This window comes from Echinops telfairi, unplaced genomic scaffold (assembly GCF_000313985.2).
Source record: "Echinops telfairi isolate 266 unplaced genomic scaffold, ASM31398v2 ScPeMD7_655;HRSCAF=1070, whole genome shotgun sequence".
In the NCBI taxonomy this organism is placed as follows: domain Eukaryota; kingdom Metazoa; phylum Chordata; class Mammalia; order Afrosoricida; family Tenrecidae; genus Echinops; species Echinops telfairi.
This window is the reverse complement of record NW_022104553.1, coordinates 19,162,903-19,176,117: the sequence shown is the minus strand read 5'-3', so window position 1 is coordinate 19,176,117 and position 13,215 is coordinate 19,162,903. Positions and strand designations below refer to the sequence as shown.

The following is a 13,215-nucleotide window of genomic DNA, read 5'->3' as shown; positions in this document are numbered from 1 at the left end:
CTTTCCAGAATGATCCCTGAAAGGGGGCGCGCCTTGCTGACACCAGAGCGATCCTGCCCTCAGTCTACTGTTTAAAACCCCCTATCCCTCCTCACGTGTGGTGCCGGGGCGTCCTTAATTAAAGGTGTTGGCCATTCTTAGTGGCTAAGTTCAGGCACATGTTGCTGGTGCCTAGTGTGCACGTCCGGCTTTACCTTCACCCTTATGTACATGACATTAGTCTGAGTATTCCTGCTTTGGTTTGTCACTGTAGGTGTCTAATGTGTGCCTGATTTCTTTCAACCCCCTTTATTGTGGCATGACCAGTTAATTTTCATTTAGTGTAGGCATTTGATGGAGACAACACTCCTCAGCTCTCATTTTCCCACCTGTCAGTTAAAAATTAAACCATTAGCTGCAAGGTAGGCAGTTGGAAAAGACAAGCCACATCCCAGGACAAAGAAAAGGCTTTTGATTCTTGTCCGTGTTACAGTCTTGGACAGCCACAGGGGCAGTTTTGTCCATTCCCACAGGGTCGCTCTAATCAGAATGCATTTGATGTCAGTGAATTGGGTTTGGGGATTTGCTTGTGGATGACATGCCTCCTTCAATACTCAGTGATTTCTCATTTCCCTTGGGAATCACTCCTTACCATCAATTGTTTGTATGTTCTGAGATAGAAATTACACCTTTTTATTTATTTTTCAACTCTACATATGTATTCAGTGTCCAGTCTTCATTTGTTTAAAAGATCATTGTTTACCATATATCCACAATTCCGAATCATAGATTCCATTGTCCATGGCATATATGTTGAATCCCTAAATAAAGGACCAGTCAGCAGTATTGTGGATTGGTGTGAAGAAGAGACGCAGGAATAGCAATAGCAATAATAGCATCTAGACTTATTGGTGATGTGCCACTCACTGTGTATTTTCCCATCAGCCTTCAGGTTTTGAATCTCCATCCATAAGAGGATCACTGGGAGGAAGGAAGAAGAGGTGCCTGGTTTGGGGACTATTTTGACAGAAGTCTGAACAAAATTGGTGCTGATCCAGTAAACACAGAGACAGAGCATCTCTGCTTCTGGCAGTGTCCTAAGGAACAAAGAAAATGATCAATGCTCAGGTGACTTTTGGCTTGTTTTGTGTTTTGCGTGTTAGTCTGGGTACTTTAGAGACACAAATGCACACAACTCATGTATAAGAGAGAGTTTTATATAAAGGTTAAGTGCACATCAAGAAAACATCCCAACCCAGTGCTGCCCATACCCAGAAGTCCATTGGCCTATAAGTCTGACACCAATCCACAAATTCCTCCTCTGTCTCACAAAACGGACTCAATGATGCCGACTGCAGGAGGAAAACTGAGTCAGTGAATGTGTAAGCGTGTCAGTGCTGGCAAGGGTCTTCACACGGCTATTCCAGTACCCAGGGCTTCATCAGGGTAGCTCCATGAGGCTTCTCAGGGATGTCTTGCAGGAAGTGAGCTTTCCCAGCTGAAGCAGGGAACTGGCTAAGGCAGATGCACCCTGGTCAAACCATCACAAAACAAAGAGACCCGAGAACTGGAAACATGAAGCTCACAGAGCCATTTTCTCTCCACCCTTCAATTAACCCCACATGTGTTTATAGGTCAGGTTGGCACAGTAACTACCTCACTACTGGATTTGTAGCACCCTGATGCCAATTCAGTTTGTCAGAAAAATGCACCTCTGTAGAAGTAGAAGCAGGAGAGAAATAAACTTTCACTCAGACCTCAACATCAGCTGTGTTTAAGATCAGGAGTAACAGTGATTATGAGAGGAGCATCAAACTTGTCTGAATAAGTTTCTAAAGGTCATGTTACGTAAAATCGTGAAGAGCAACATTCTCATAGATCAGCGGTTCTCAAATGTGGTGGGTTGTGAGCCCTTTGGGGGTCGAACGACTATTTCACAGGGATCCCCTATTCATAACATTAGCAAAATTACACTTAAGAACTAGCAACCACAACATGAGGAACTGTATTAAAGTGTCGCAGCATTAGGAAGGTTGAGAACCGCTTTCATAGATGTATCAGCCAAACTATTAGTAATAGTAGTTTAATTAAAAATGGCAGATGGATTGGAACACGTTTCAGGTAGAGAGGTAGGAAAGAGAATCCCTATCCACCTCAGGCCCAAACTATAGACGTGTCAAGTAAATGAGTCTCTAGGATGTCGAAACTGGCAATCCCAAATCCATAGCGTAGATAGATACCAGTCTGGAGGATTCTCTGCACTGCTTCGTTAGCAAAGGCTGATGGACCCAGGTGATCAGTTCAGATAGCCTATTGCTGCCTAAGAAGGTGAACTTGGTAAATCAAGTGCAATGCTAGATTGCTGTTGCGATGGCTGAAGACCCCAAAGTGGGCAAGACAGCAGGCTGCTGGCTCACAATGCTGTTGTTGTTAGGTGCCACAGAATTTGTCCAGTACGTTGTGACCCTATGTACAATGGAACAATCCTATATTTGAGCCCATTCCTGCAGAATGGTTCCGGCACTATTCTTGCTTGGTTCTGGCACAGTCTGGTCCTAAAAGTAACATCCTGGCTTTTTTTAATACTCTAAAGCATAGGTTCTCAACCTTCCCAATTCCGTGACCCTTTAATACAGTTCCTCATGTTGTGGTGACCTCCAACCATAAAATTGTTTTCGTTGCTACTTCATAACTGTAATTTTGCTACTGTTATGAATAGCAGTGTAAATATCTGATATGCAGGAGTTATTTTCATTGTTACAAATTGAACATACTTAAACGTAAAGCATAGTGATAATCAGAAAACAATAAGTAATTGCATATTGTGAAATATTTGTGTTTTCCAATGGTCTTAGGCCACCCCTGTGAAAGGGTCATTCAGCCCCCAAAGGGTTGCCCCCCACAGGTTGAGAACCGCTGCTCTAAAGGGTTCATGCAATAGTTCTTTGAATCTCTTGCCTGCTGCTTTCATATTAATGGACAATTAAAGAACACAACAAAACAGACAATTCTGTTTCCTTGAAAGTGTTGGCTTCTTAGGCCCACACAGCCACTTCCCTGCCTTAGCAAGTGTAGGATGCTCACAGCGGCCAAGCCAATGGCTGCAGAAGCAGAAAAGGCCCTGTGGCAGAGCCAGTGGTGACCGATGGCCAATAGGAACTTGTAATTGGAAGGTTTTTTAAGATGACCAAGAACTAACTGACTTGCTGTGGACAAGAGTGCTCTGCCCTGAGAAGGGAGACCCCTGCTCCATGATGTTTTTGTTTTTTAATAAATTGATCTTCATTCAAAACTCAAATCATTCCATATTTCAGTCATGTCCAGCTTAATTGAACATCGGCTACCACAATCCATGCCCAAACATTCTTTTTCTACATTGACCCCTTCACAGCATCACCCCTTCTCCCCACTGACACCTCCTTCCCCCCCTCCCACCAAAACCCTTATTCCATTTGCTGACTTTATAAGTTCATCAGTCCTGGTTTTCCTGTCTCCAAAAATTAAAAAAAAATCAGAACTTAAAGAATGGAACCCCCCCCAATGACATAGTACTCCAGAGATACCCCAGAATATGTGCAATCAAAAACCAAAGAATACAACAGCCCGAACACAAGATTTTTTAAAACAGATCAGGTCCGGCGTGCATCCTAGGGAGAATCTGCTGACAATGTTCAACTGTTCCAGTCAAGTGTCTGCCCTAGACAGTCTGTACCCAACTTATCAGTGCGCTCCCTCCAATGACCGCTCTCCTCCTGTCCCTCAGTTGTGGAAAGAGGGAGTTGACCAGAGGTTTGTTTCCTGTATATTTCTACCTGTGAATCTTGGGGTCCCAATGTCATCCTTGCACTTCTACAAACAAGATTCTCAGACTTTAGTCTCTGATCCCAATCCCTCCCTTCGACTTTGGATTGTATCCTTCACTGTCCTTTGGTGGTTGATGATGGTGCGCTGCTTCTTCCTTGTGGACTCGACGTCTCACTTAGATGGCTGCTTGTTTCGAGACGAGCCTTTCATATCCACGGGCGAGTTTATCTGATACTGCGGCACCATCTCATTTCTTCAACACAGGTCATTATAGCACCCGCCTCCTCCGTGTTCCCTTCCCAGAGGCGAGGACCGAGCAGGCCCATGATGTGCATGCTTTCTGATGCTAGTCTTGAGCATTAACCCCGTGTTCCTGACCCAGGTTTCATCTGGGCCATAGCAGTGGATTAGCACACCCGGAGGAGAGGGAGAGTGCTGTGTGAGGAATGACTCGTTTAAGAACTGTGTTAGTCTGTTACATTAGAAAAACAAATCCACAGAACCTCATGTATAAGAGTTTTATATAAAGAGTAAGTGCATATCAAGAAAATATCCCAACACAGTGCTGCCCAATCCCACAAGTCCAATATTAACCCATATGTCTAACACCAATCCACCAAGTCCTCCTCCAGCTCACAGAATAAACATGATGTCGACTGCAGTGAATATGTAAGCATTTCAATGCTGGTAGGGGTCTCCACACGGCTGCTCCAGCACCCAGAGCTGCATCGGGGTAGGTCCATGCGGCTTCTCGGGAATGTCTTGCATGAAATGAGCCTTGCCAGGTGAAGCAGGGAACTTCTAAGGCAGCTGCACCCTGGTCCGTCCATCACAAAGCGAGAGACCCGAGAGCTAGAATGGTGAGGCTCATTGAGCCATTTTCTGTCTGCCATTCAGTTAACCCCACATGTCTATCAGGCAGGTTGGCACAATAAACAGCCACTTTGGCACAACTAACTGAAGGACTGACAAAGTAGGTTGAAGAATTGAGATGACTGTGAGCTCCACCTCATAGCAATAACCCTGAATTGACCCTGAGAGTTAGCACCAATGACCTTACAAAGGTTCTGATCATGTGGGTCCTGGTAATTCTCCCATCTACTTTTCACCATGTACTGTTAGCCTTGTCTGTGCTATAACATGTAAGTACTTGTGTCACATGTGTGAGTGTACTGGGCACACTTTCACTGTCACGGGGTTTTGCATTTATTAATAGATATTTGAAAACAAATACACAAAATCAGGCCTAGGTGTATGGATACCACGTTTTTGACGAGAACTGAGCACTAAAATTTCCTTTACATTTCTTTCATATCATCACATGAAAAGTATTCATTTGTTCCTTTGTGGGATACAAATAAGCTTTTCCCCAGATTGTCTCCCTCAAACCTATCTCAGACCTAGGACACGGCTTGCCACACATGGTCAATGATTGTAGCACACTCAGAAGCGAGCTTCTTAGAAGTTACCTCCCTGAAGGCATCAGCATCCAGAGCAATCAGACTATTGTCTGTTGCACCATCAGTGGAGCTGACACCCTACTGATAAGGATAGTGATGGTTTCCATGGAGAGCCCAGAAAATAAGTCAGTCCAGCCCAAGGACAACCAAGATTAGGTTGCCTTCCTGAATCTCGGACCGGCCCATCTTGTCACATGTGTACCCCTTATCACTCCTCTTCCTATTGCTTGTACACCCCTAGATCGTGACCCTCCCATGGCTGTTTTGCCTATGGAACAACCCCTTCCTGTGACACGTGTTTACCTGTAATTAGGTGGGCTTGCGTCCTCCGAAGGATATGTAAGCCTTGGTCAGAGATAAACCCTCTCTCCTCCGACCCTCTTCCAGGACCTGCTGCTGAGACCCTGGCCATCCCGGAGATGAGCATGCTACCATTAAATGTGCCTGACTTCTTTATATATTACCGCCGTACAGTTGTGCCTATAGACCCGTGATATTGTCAGAGGCTGGTTACTCTGACCTTCATTGAATACAATCCTTTTACAGAACTCAGTGACACCCAGCGATGTGGCTATAAAGTTCACCTGGGAGGAGTGGCAGCTTCTGGACCCTGCTCAGAAGACCCTCTATCAGGATGTGATGTTGGAGACCTACCGCCACCTGGTTTCCATCGGTGAGGAGCGCTCTCTAGTGATTGGCTTGTCTTTGTCTCTCTCTTTGTTTGGGGCTATGGTGCTCTCCAAGTGGCAGATTTGTTTTCAGAAATCTAAAGTCAAGGCTGGTGTGTCTAAGATTCTGTGATTTCTCACGGACAGGTTATGAAGTTAGCAAACCTGATGCGTTCTCTTGGATGGAACGAGGAGAACCACCAGGATTCGTATTAGAAAAAAGCTGTGGTGGGATGTGTTCAGGTGAGTGAGCCAAAAGCACTCATGGGGAATGATTGTGTGTTGGTGTGAGGGGGTCTCCAACATGTGACTGTTTCCTCAGGATGGAGTTTGCGATTGGGAAAAAAAGACAGACAGCAGAGTACAGTGGCTCCTCATCCCACGTCAGCACTGAGAGAGAGAATGTATTTTCCAATGGGTCTATGTAACGGGGCTTACAGACCTTTGATAAGGCATGCACGTCATACAGCTACCATAGTACATAGTCAATGTGTAATATCATAAGCACGTAACTTAATAAACAAGCAGTGACATGAGTAATCATCCTGACCTTGAGCTAATTGACCTCAAACCTCCCAAGGACCCTCCCCAGGGGGTTGCTACATTTATGGTGGGCGGTCTACAGAGCCTGATTATTCGTATTGACTGATAACCTGCAGGCACAGAGACTAGCCAGCCCCATGAAGGCTTCATCGTATATGGTAGCTCCTCAATGGAAGGTCCTTCGTGGGTGCTTACTGGAGGGACTGTGGCCAGTCATGAGAATGTCTATTAAGACCTACTTATATCTCATAACTGTGAGGGTCTTCCCCCATCAGAGTTGGCCTTCCAGACCCGTAATAACGAGCACGGATTAGTTAGCTGCATTACATTCTGATCCAGTCCCTCTGTTTACCACAAATCCCCCTTTTATATTGTGTTTCAAATTGGAAAGGGCTCCATAGGTGGTCTGCATTGCCTCCAGGAGCCGAAGCTTCCTGCAGACACAGCGATCTGTTACAAAGACCAAAAGGATGACTGGAAGCAAAACAGTTGGCCCAGAGCTAAAGCTTTGGGATAGACTTTGGATCCAGGCTCGTGAACCCCAGTCCTCTGAATGAACTACCAATTGTTTGATGGCGTTTGTGCTAGTGCACGTTTTCAACTCTTCTTTCAATGTATTGAAGATCTCCTTCAGCTGTTTTATATCTAACTGTGGGTTACCAGCCCCCACAATCAAACAAGTCCAAGGGGGTGGTTGTGTCATTGAAGGATAACATTAAAGAGACGTGAGACAGAGTAAGGCATGCAATTGCTGGCCTGCCGGACAGCCATGATCTCAGCAGCCAGGTCCATGCAGAGAGAGTGAACATATTTCCAATGACAGCTTATATACAATTAGGGGACATGCAAGCCCCACTAATGACATGTGTAACAGGAAGGGGTTATACCCTACGCGTACATGCAATAGGAGAGGGAGGAGCTAGGGTTTTACATGGAATAGGAAGGACAGGGATGTGTACCCTAGGGATATACACGTGACAAGATGGGCGGACTCTAAACTCAAGACAGCAGTATAACCTTGGTTCTCCCTAAGTTGATTAATCCACTATCCTTAGCAGGGAGTGGTCCCCACCTAGGGTAGGAGAGACTATGGGGTCTGATTGCTCCAGATGACTTATAACCCTCTGGGAGATAACTTTTAAGGAGTTGAGCTCCGAGTATACAGCCATCGGTCATGTATACAAGCAGCATCTTAGGTTTAGCATACATTATGGGGGGACACCCTGAGGAATAATGTTTCTGTTTCTCACATCTAACGAGATGGTTCCCTTATAAACCTGCAAATGGTTTCTAATTGAGATCAGTCATGTAAGGTTTGATATGTGAATAAGGAGTTACACTGGATTTGTAATCTTCTAATAACATTTCAGCATCAATTGCTGTTGCAAGTAATTTTTTAATCACATTTTAGCATCAATTTCTGATGCGGTTCCATCATTTGGAAACAGTTTGTTGTCGCTCAGCCGTGCTGTCTTCCGTTTCCCGTCCACCTTTGTCTGGAGGCGTGTTTGACAGAATCTGAGCGTAGGGTTCTGGTGACAGTAGCTGTGGTGGGCCAGTCCTGGGTCTTAGAAAGGCAGCAGTGGCTTTCCTCATGAATCCGCGAGGTTTCCGACCACGTCTGCTGCAGCGGGCTCGGTCTTTCCGATCTCTCTGATAACGAGTGCTCTGGGAGGCAAGTTCTCTGGTCACCTTTGTGTCCCCTGTGCCTTGTCCTCTGCTCCTGGGCCACCGCTCTGAAGAACGCTTCACTTGCGTTCTCTTTCACCTGGGAAGACGGAACCAAACAGCGCTTCCCTTTAGGCTGTGAAAACCTGGAGACCAAATTTTTGTTAGGGGACTCTGATGTTTTGTCTTTTCCGTGGCTGCATTTGCTGGGGAGCTTCCTCTCCTCTCTTACCCTATGCAAACATAAACAGCCCCTCGCTTTGGGCTGTTAGCAAACCGGGATCCCAACTGTGATCTTTCGTCTTTCTTTTTTTTTTAAACATTTTATTAGGGGCTCATACAACTGTTATCCCAATCCATACACACATCAATTGTGTAGATCTTTCGTCTTTCCACCAAACCTTTTCCTGCAGAGACAGAGAATCTATTTCCCACCAAGGCTTATATACACTTTAGGGGCATGCAAGCCCCCCAATTACAGGTGGCCACATACTTAACACAGTGGGCTGTCCCCTAACCCTGAAGTTCCATGACTACATAGGAGTGACCTAACATCAGTGTCCTGGGCAGCTATGGGGCAGTGCCAGTCTTCAGAGCCTAGAGGGCAGTAGCATGTGTGTGCCTCTATAGTAAAGTTGCCAAATAGATAGTAATCAGCCATGTGCTTCAAAGGGGTAGCCATAAGGTAGCACTATTATCGGAGGGTATAGTGGGGAATAGTATTAATTATGAGAATGAATAGGTGGAGGCCTCCCTCCTCCGCAGAAACCCAGCCTGCCAGGATTCTTATTGCTATGTGAGGATAGAGGGTTCTTCTGTATACACTCTCTTCTTTGCTTCCCACACTCTAGTGCTGAGAGTGTACACAGAGAAGGCCCACAGGCTCTCTCTCCACTGAGCCAGCGAGTTTCCTGATGGGAGGCACTCAGCTGTTTCCCTTCAGGAATCCGGCCCCTCTGACTCAGGGTCTGGATGAGGCTGCGTCTCTGCCACGTCTTTGGGGTCACAGCTCTGTCTTGTGGGTCAGGGAGGGTCCACAGGCTTGGATTTGCACTCACTTCATTTTTGTTACCTAACTTTGTTTCTATATTATCAACTTTTACTTTTCCATTTGTGTACATCATGGGCAAGTAACATTTAACGTGGTATATTATTTGTATTCCTGTACTTGTGACTGAAGATGTAACTTAGATGGATGCAGTTTCTGAAATGACATTATGGGAAATCAACCTGAGGGAAAGACTCATTATTCCCATCTTTCCTAGAAATCTGGAAAGGCCATGGCCATTCCCGTGGATGCACACAGCAAGAAAGAAGAGTGGACGGAATGGAACAGTGCTGCGAATATGAGGCCTTGGAAAGGGATCATCAGCGCCAAAAGAGTTTTTCGATCGTGAAAAATCATGGGACATTTGACTCACGTGAAGAAAGTGTGAAACCGATTTTAACTTTCCATACAGTCAACCAGAGAAGACACAATAACATAAAGGAATCTGTTATGCTTAATGGAGGCGAGACGACCTTTCTCTCTGCTGACAACCAGCAATTTTGTGTTGAAATGAAATTCCCTGAGTGTAAAACATCTAATAGCATTAAATCACAATGCAGTAAGCATCAGAAACAGAACAATCCCAGTGCTCATCAGGGAATCCATAATGGAGAGAAACGCCATGTGTGCAGTTACTGTGGAAAAGGGCTTTCACAGAAGAGACAACTCGTCATCCATGAGGGAATCCATACAGGTGAGAAACCCTATACGTGTACTCAGTGTGGCAAAGGCTTCAACAGTAAACCTTCTCTCACCATTCATCAGCGAACTCATACAGGTGAGAAACCCTATACATGTAGTCTGTGTGACAAAGCCTTTACCAGTAAACAGGGCCTCAGCATTCATCAGCGAACTCATACTGGTGAGAAGCCCTATCTATGCAGTGAGTGTGGAAAAGCCTTCGCCTTGAAGAGTACTCTCAGAATCCATAAGCTGATTCACAATAAAGTAAAACCCCATATATGTACTGATTGTGGAAAAGGCTTCGTAGGGAAGACAAGGCTTATTCTCCATCAGCGAATTCATACTGGTGAGAAACCCTATACATGTGATCAGTGTGGAAAACGATTCACCAGGAAAGGTACTCTCAGTGAACATTACCGAACCCACAGTGGCGAGAAGCCCCACGTATGTAATGACTGTGGAAAAGGCTTTTTATGGAAGAGAATGCTTATTGTCCATCAGCGAACTCACACTGATGAGAAACCCCATATATGTTCTGATTGTGGAAAAACCTTATCAGGGAAGAAAAACCTTAAGATTCATCAACGAATTCATACTGGTGAGAAAACTCATGTATGTAGTGATTGTGGAAAATGCTTCTCAGGAAAGACAAGGCTTAAGATTCATCGACGAATTCATACTGGTGAGAAACCACATGTATGTGGTGAATGTGGCAAACGCTTTGCTCAGAAAGGAAATCTCCAAACTCATCTACGAATTCATACTGGAAGCAAACCCTATGTATGTGGTCAGTGTGGTAAAGCTTACAGCCAAAAGTCATCTCTTATAGCACATGAGAGATTTCACACAGGAAAGAATCCCTTTCTATGCAATCAGTGTGGAAAATCTTATACCCAGAAGTCAGTACTCAGTCAACATCTGAAAATTCACAAAGAGAAACCCTTTTACTGTAGTGAGTGCTACACAGCTTTCAGAACCAAGGAAGAGCTCGTGACTCATCAAGTATATCATCGAAGACAGTTATCATATACCTGCCATGAGTGCGGGCTAACTTTTACCTGTATTTCTACGTTTTCTTCACATAAGGAAACCCACAAAAGTAAAAATGCTTTAAATCCAGACACGGTGGGAAAGCTCTCCTCAGGGAGTCAGGTGTCCTCGCACACCAGCGATCTCATGCAGAAGGAACGCCCTGGCAAAAGAGTGACTTTGCAAGTTCCTTGTGTGGCTTCTGTGTCAGTGAACACCAGTGGGGTCCCCATGAATAAGAATGACGTTCTTGTGGGAGGGCCTTTGGCCAGAAAGGAATCAAGTGACAACTATGGATTTGTACAGCAGAGAATTCCTCAGAATACAGTGAATGTGGCAGTGCCTTTCAATCCCGGGACTGTGGTAGTTCCCCCAGGTGTCTAGTTACAGTTTAATTTTATAAGGGCAAACTGTGATACATTTTTATAAGGATAAACTGTGATACATTAATGGGACAAGAGAATAGAACAAAGTATCTCCATAATTATATGGCTACAAAGTGTATCCTGTGGCAAATCAGGAATCTAGAGGCTGGGAAATTCCACTAGATATGCACATATCAAAATTAATAATGTGAATTTCAAAATGAATGTGTAAATGCTATCTGGAATGTTGGTTCATGTTAGTTACTATTAAGTCAATTCTGACACATTGTATCCCCACTTGGTATAAATAAGAATTTACTTACAAGAGAAGCCCTACTGGGTCATAATATTGGATTGTTGGGATTATCCACACACTTTAGCTGAGTTTTCCCAGGTCAGTATAAAGGAGCAGTTCAAATGCAGAATTTCCACAGTGCGTTTTAGAAATTAATGATTAGAACAGGTTCAAAACAAAACAAAACAGGAAGACCGATGATCCAGTAGTCAGACTTCTAGTGCCGACTCGGGACTAAGGAATATTTATCACTCAGTGTCTTTGGACTTGGCCCTGTTTCCTGGCTCTGAGCTTGAAGTCATGAATGAACAAGAAACATACCAGACTTTATTGGACTTTATTTATTAATTAAGTAAATATTAAATATTTATTTAATATCCAGTATATTAAGTACACTGGAGTATATTTAAGTGGAATCTTCATAACCCCAGCTAATCAAGTGATAATGTGATATTTATATCAGTTTAAAGAGAAAAGGGAACATTGTGACAATGGCTTTGGGTCTGAGAAAATCAGTGTCATTACTGTTGAGTTGATTCCTAGTCCTGAGCGTCAAGCTGTATAATTAAACTATGAGGTTTCCGTGGCTGAGTTACCTGTAAATGCCTCACCAGGAATTTCTTTGCAGCTAAATCCAGGTGCACTCAAACCCCCAGCCTTTTAGGTCAGCAGAGGAATACATTAATTGTTTAAACCGTAAATGCCTTCCCTAAGGACTTCTTTGAAAGTACTGAACCATTCTAGAGAACACGGTTATATTTAAGAGTCCATGTCCTATCTCACCAAGGATTGATTATACATTCCTTCATAGTTTTAGTTACAATTTGGTTATAAGAGTTTCGGGGGGGAAAAAAAAAGAATTTCTGTATGTGATTATTGTTTTAGATAAAAGAATTTGGGAGATTTCCTCCCTTATCTCAAAGGTGTTCTCCTGTCCCTAGTTTATTGGTAAAACAACATGTGGACTGATCTCACGAGGTTTGCAATCCAGAAGTTTAATTACTTTTACCCTTGGATTCCCCATGGCATTTCATAGGTGTGTCAGTCTGGTTTGGCTAAAGAAACATCCAGTGATCCTCCTATGTGTCAGAGATATGTAGTTACATATATCATGCAAACATCGCAGCCCTGTCCAGATTAAGTCCATAAGCCCCTCTTCAGACTCACTCAGCATCATGCAATGATACAAAATGCAGGAAAACCACAGGCCAGTGGGTGTAAAATCTTGTGGATCCAGTGCGCACATTGCCAAGATCTGGCAGGTCCCAAGTTGGTGACTAGCAGGAAGGTGAAGTAGAGAAAGTTCATCCTTCAGAGAGCCATTTCCCTTGGTCAGACCACCCAAAGAAGTCAAGCTGCAACCTGATTGACCTGTATGTTACAGGTGCCACATTCACACTGAAAACTGCTATCACAGCATCAGCACCACCCACCAACTTAGCTATTGTACGCAAATTTTTTCCTTTAGACTTCCAAAGGGGTCATGACCCGCAGGTTGAGAACAGCTTGTCTTTTGGCTCTTCAGAAGTTTCCCGTCACCTTAGTGAGCCCTTCCCCTGGCATCCCAGCATGGGGTGGCTCTTGGAGTCTTTCCCAGGTGCTCTCATCCCAGGAACTCCTGTACACAATTTTTTAGCCACACATACTTTTAAAAACAACACAAGTAAAATTT

At 44.2% G+C, this 13,215-nt stretch overlaps 1 protein-coding gene and 1 long non-coding RNA gene across 2 annotated transcripts in view; both read left to right on the top strand.

Annotated features, from left to right (window-relative positions):
* Positions 1 to 9,492, top strand: part of LOC123521967 — a 10,393-nt gene extending 901 nt beyond the window's left edge. The window contains exons 2-5 of the long non-coding RNA XR_006680294.1: positions 925 to 1,107; positions 5,790 to 5,916; positions 6,059 to 6,154; positions 9,388 to 9,492. This is a non-coding gene — a long non-coding RNA (uncharacterized LOC123521967). The remainder of the gene's footprint in view (positions 1 to 924; positions 1,108 to 5,789; positions 5,917 to 6,058; positions 6,155 to 9,387) is intronic.
* Positions 9,493 to 9,497: 5 nt separating this feature from the next.
* On the top strand, positions 9,498 to 12,465 carry LOC115870348 (zinc finger protein OZF-like). The gene has a single exon (XM_045292571.1). The coding sequence runs from the start codon at positions 9,621 to 9,623 to the stop codon at positions 11,265 to 11,267; it is 1,647 nt and encodes a 548-aa protein (XP_045148506.1). The 5' UTR covers positions 9,498 to 9,620; the 3' UTR covers positions 11,268 to 12,465.
* Positions 12,466 to 13,215: the final 750 nt, after the last annotated feature.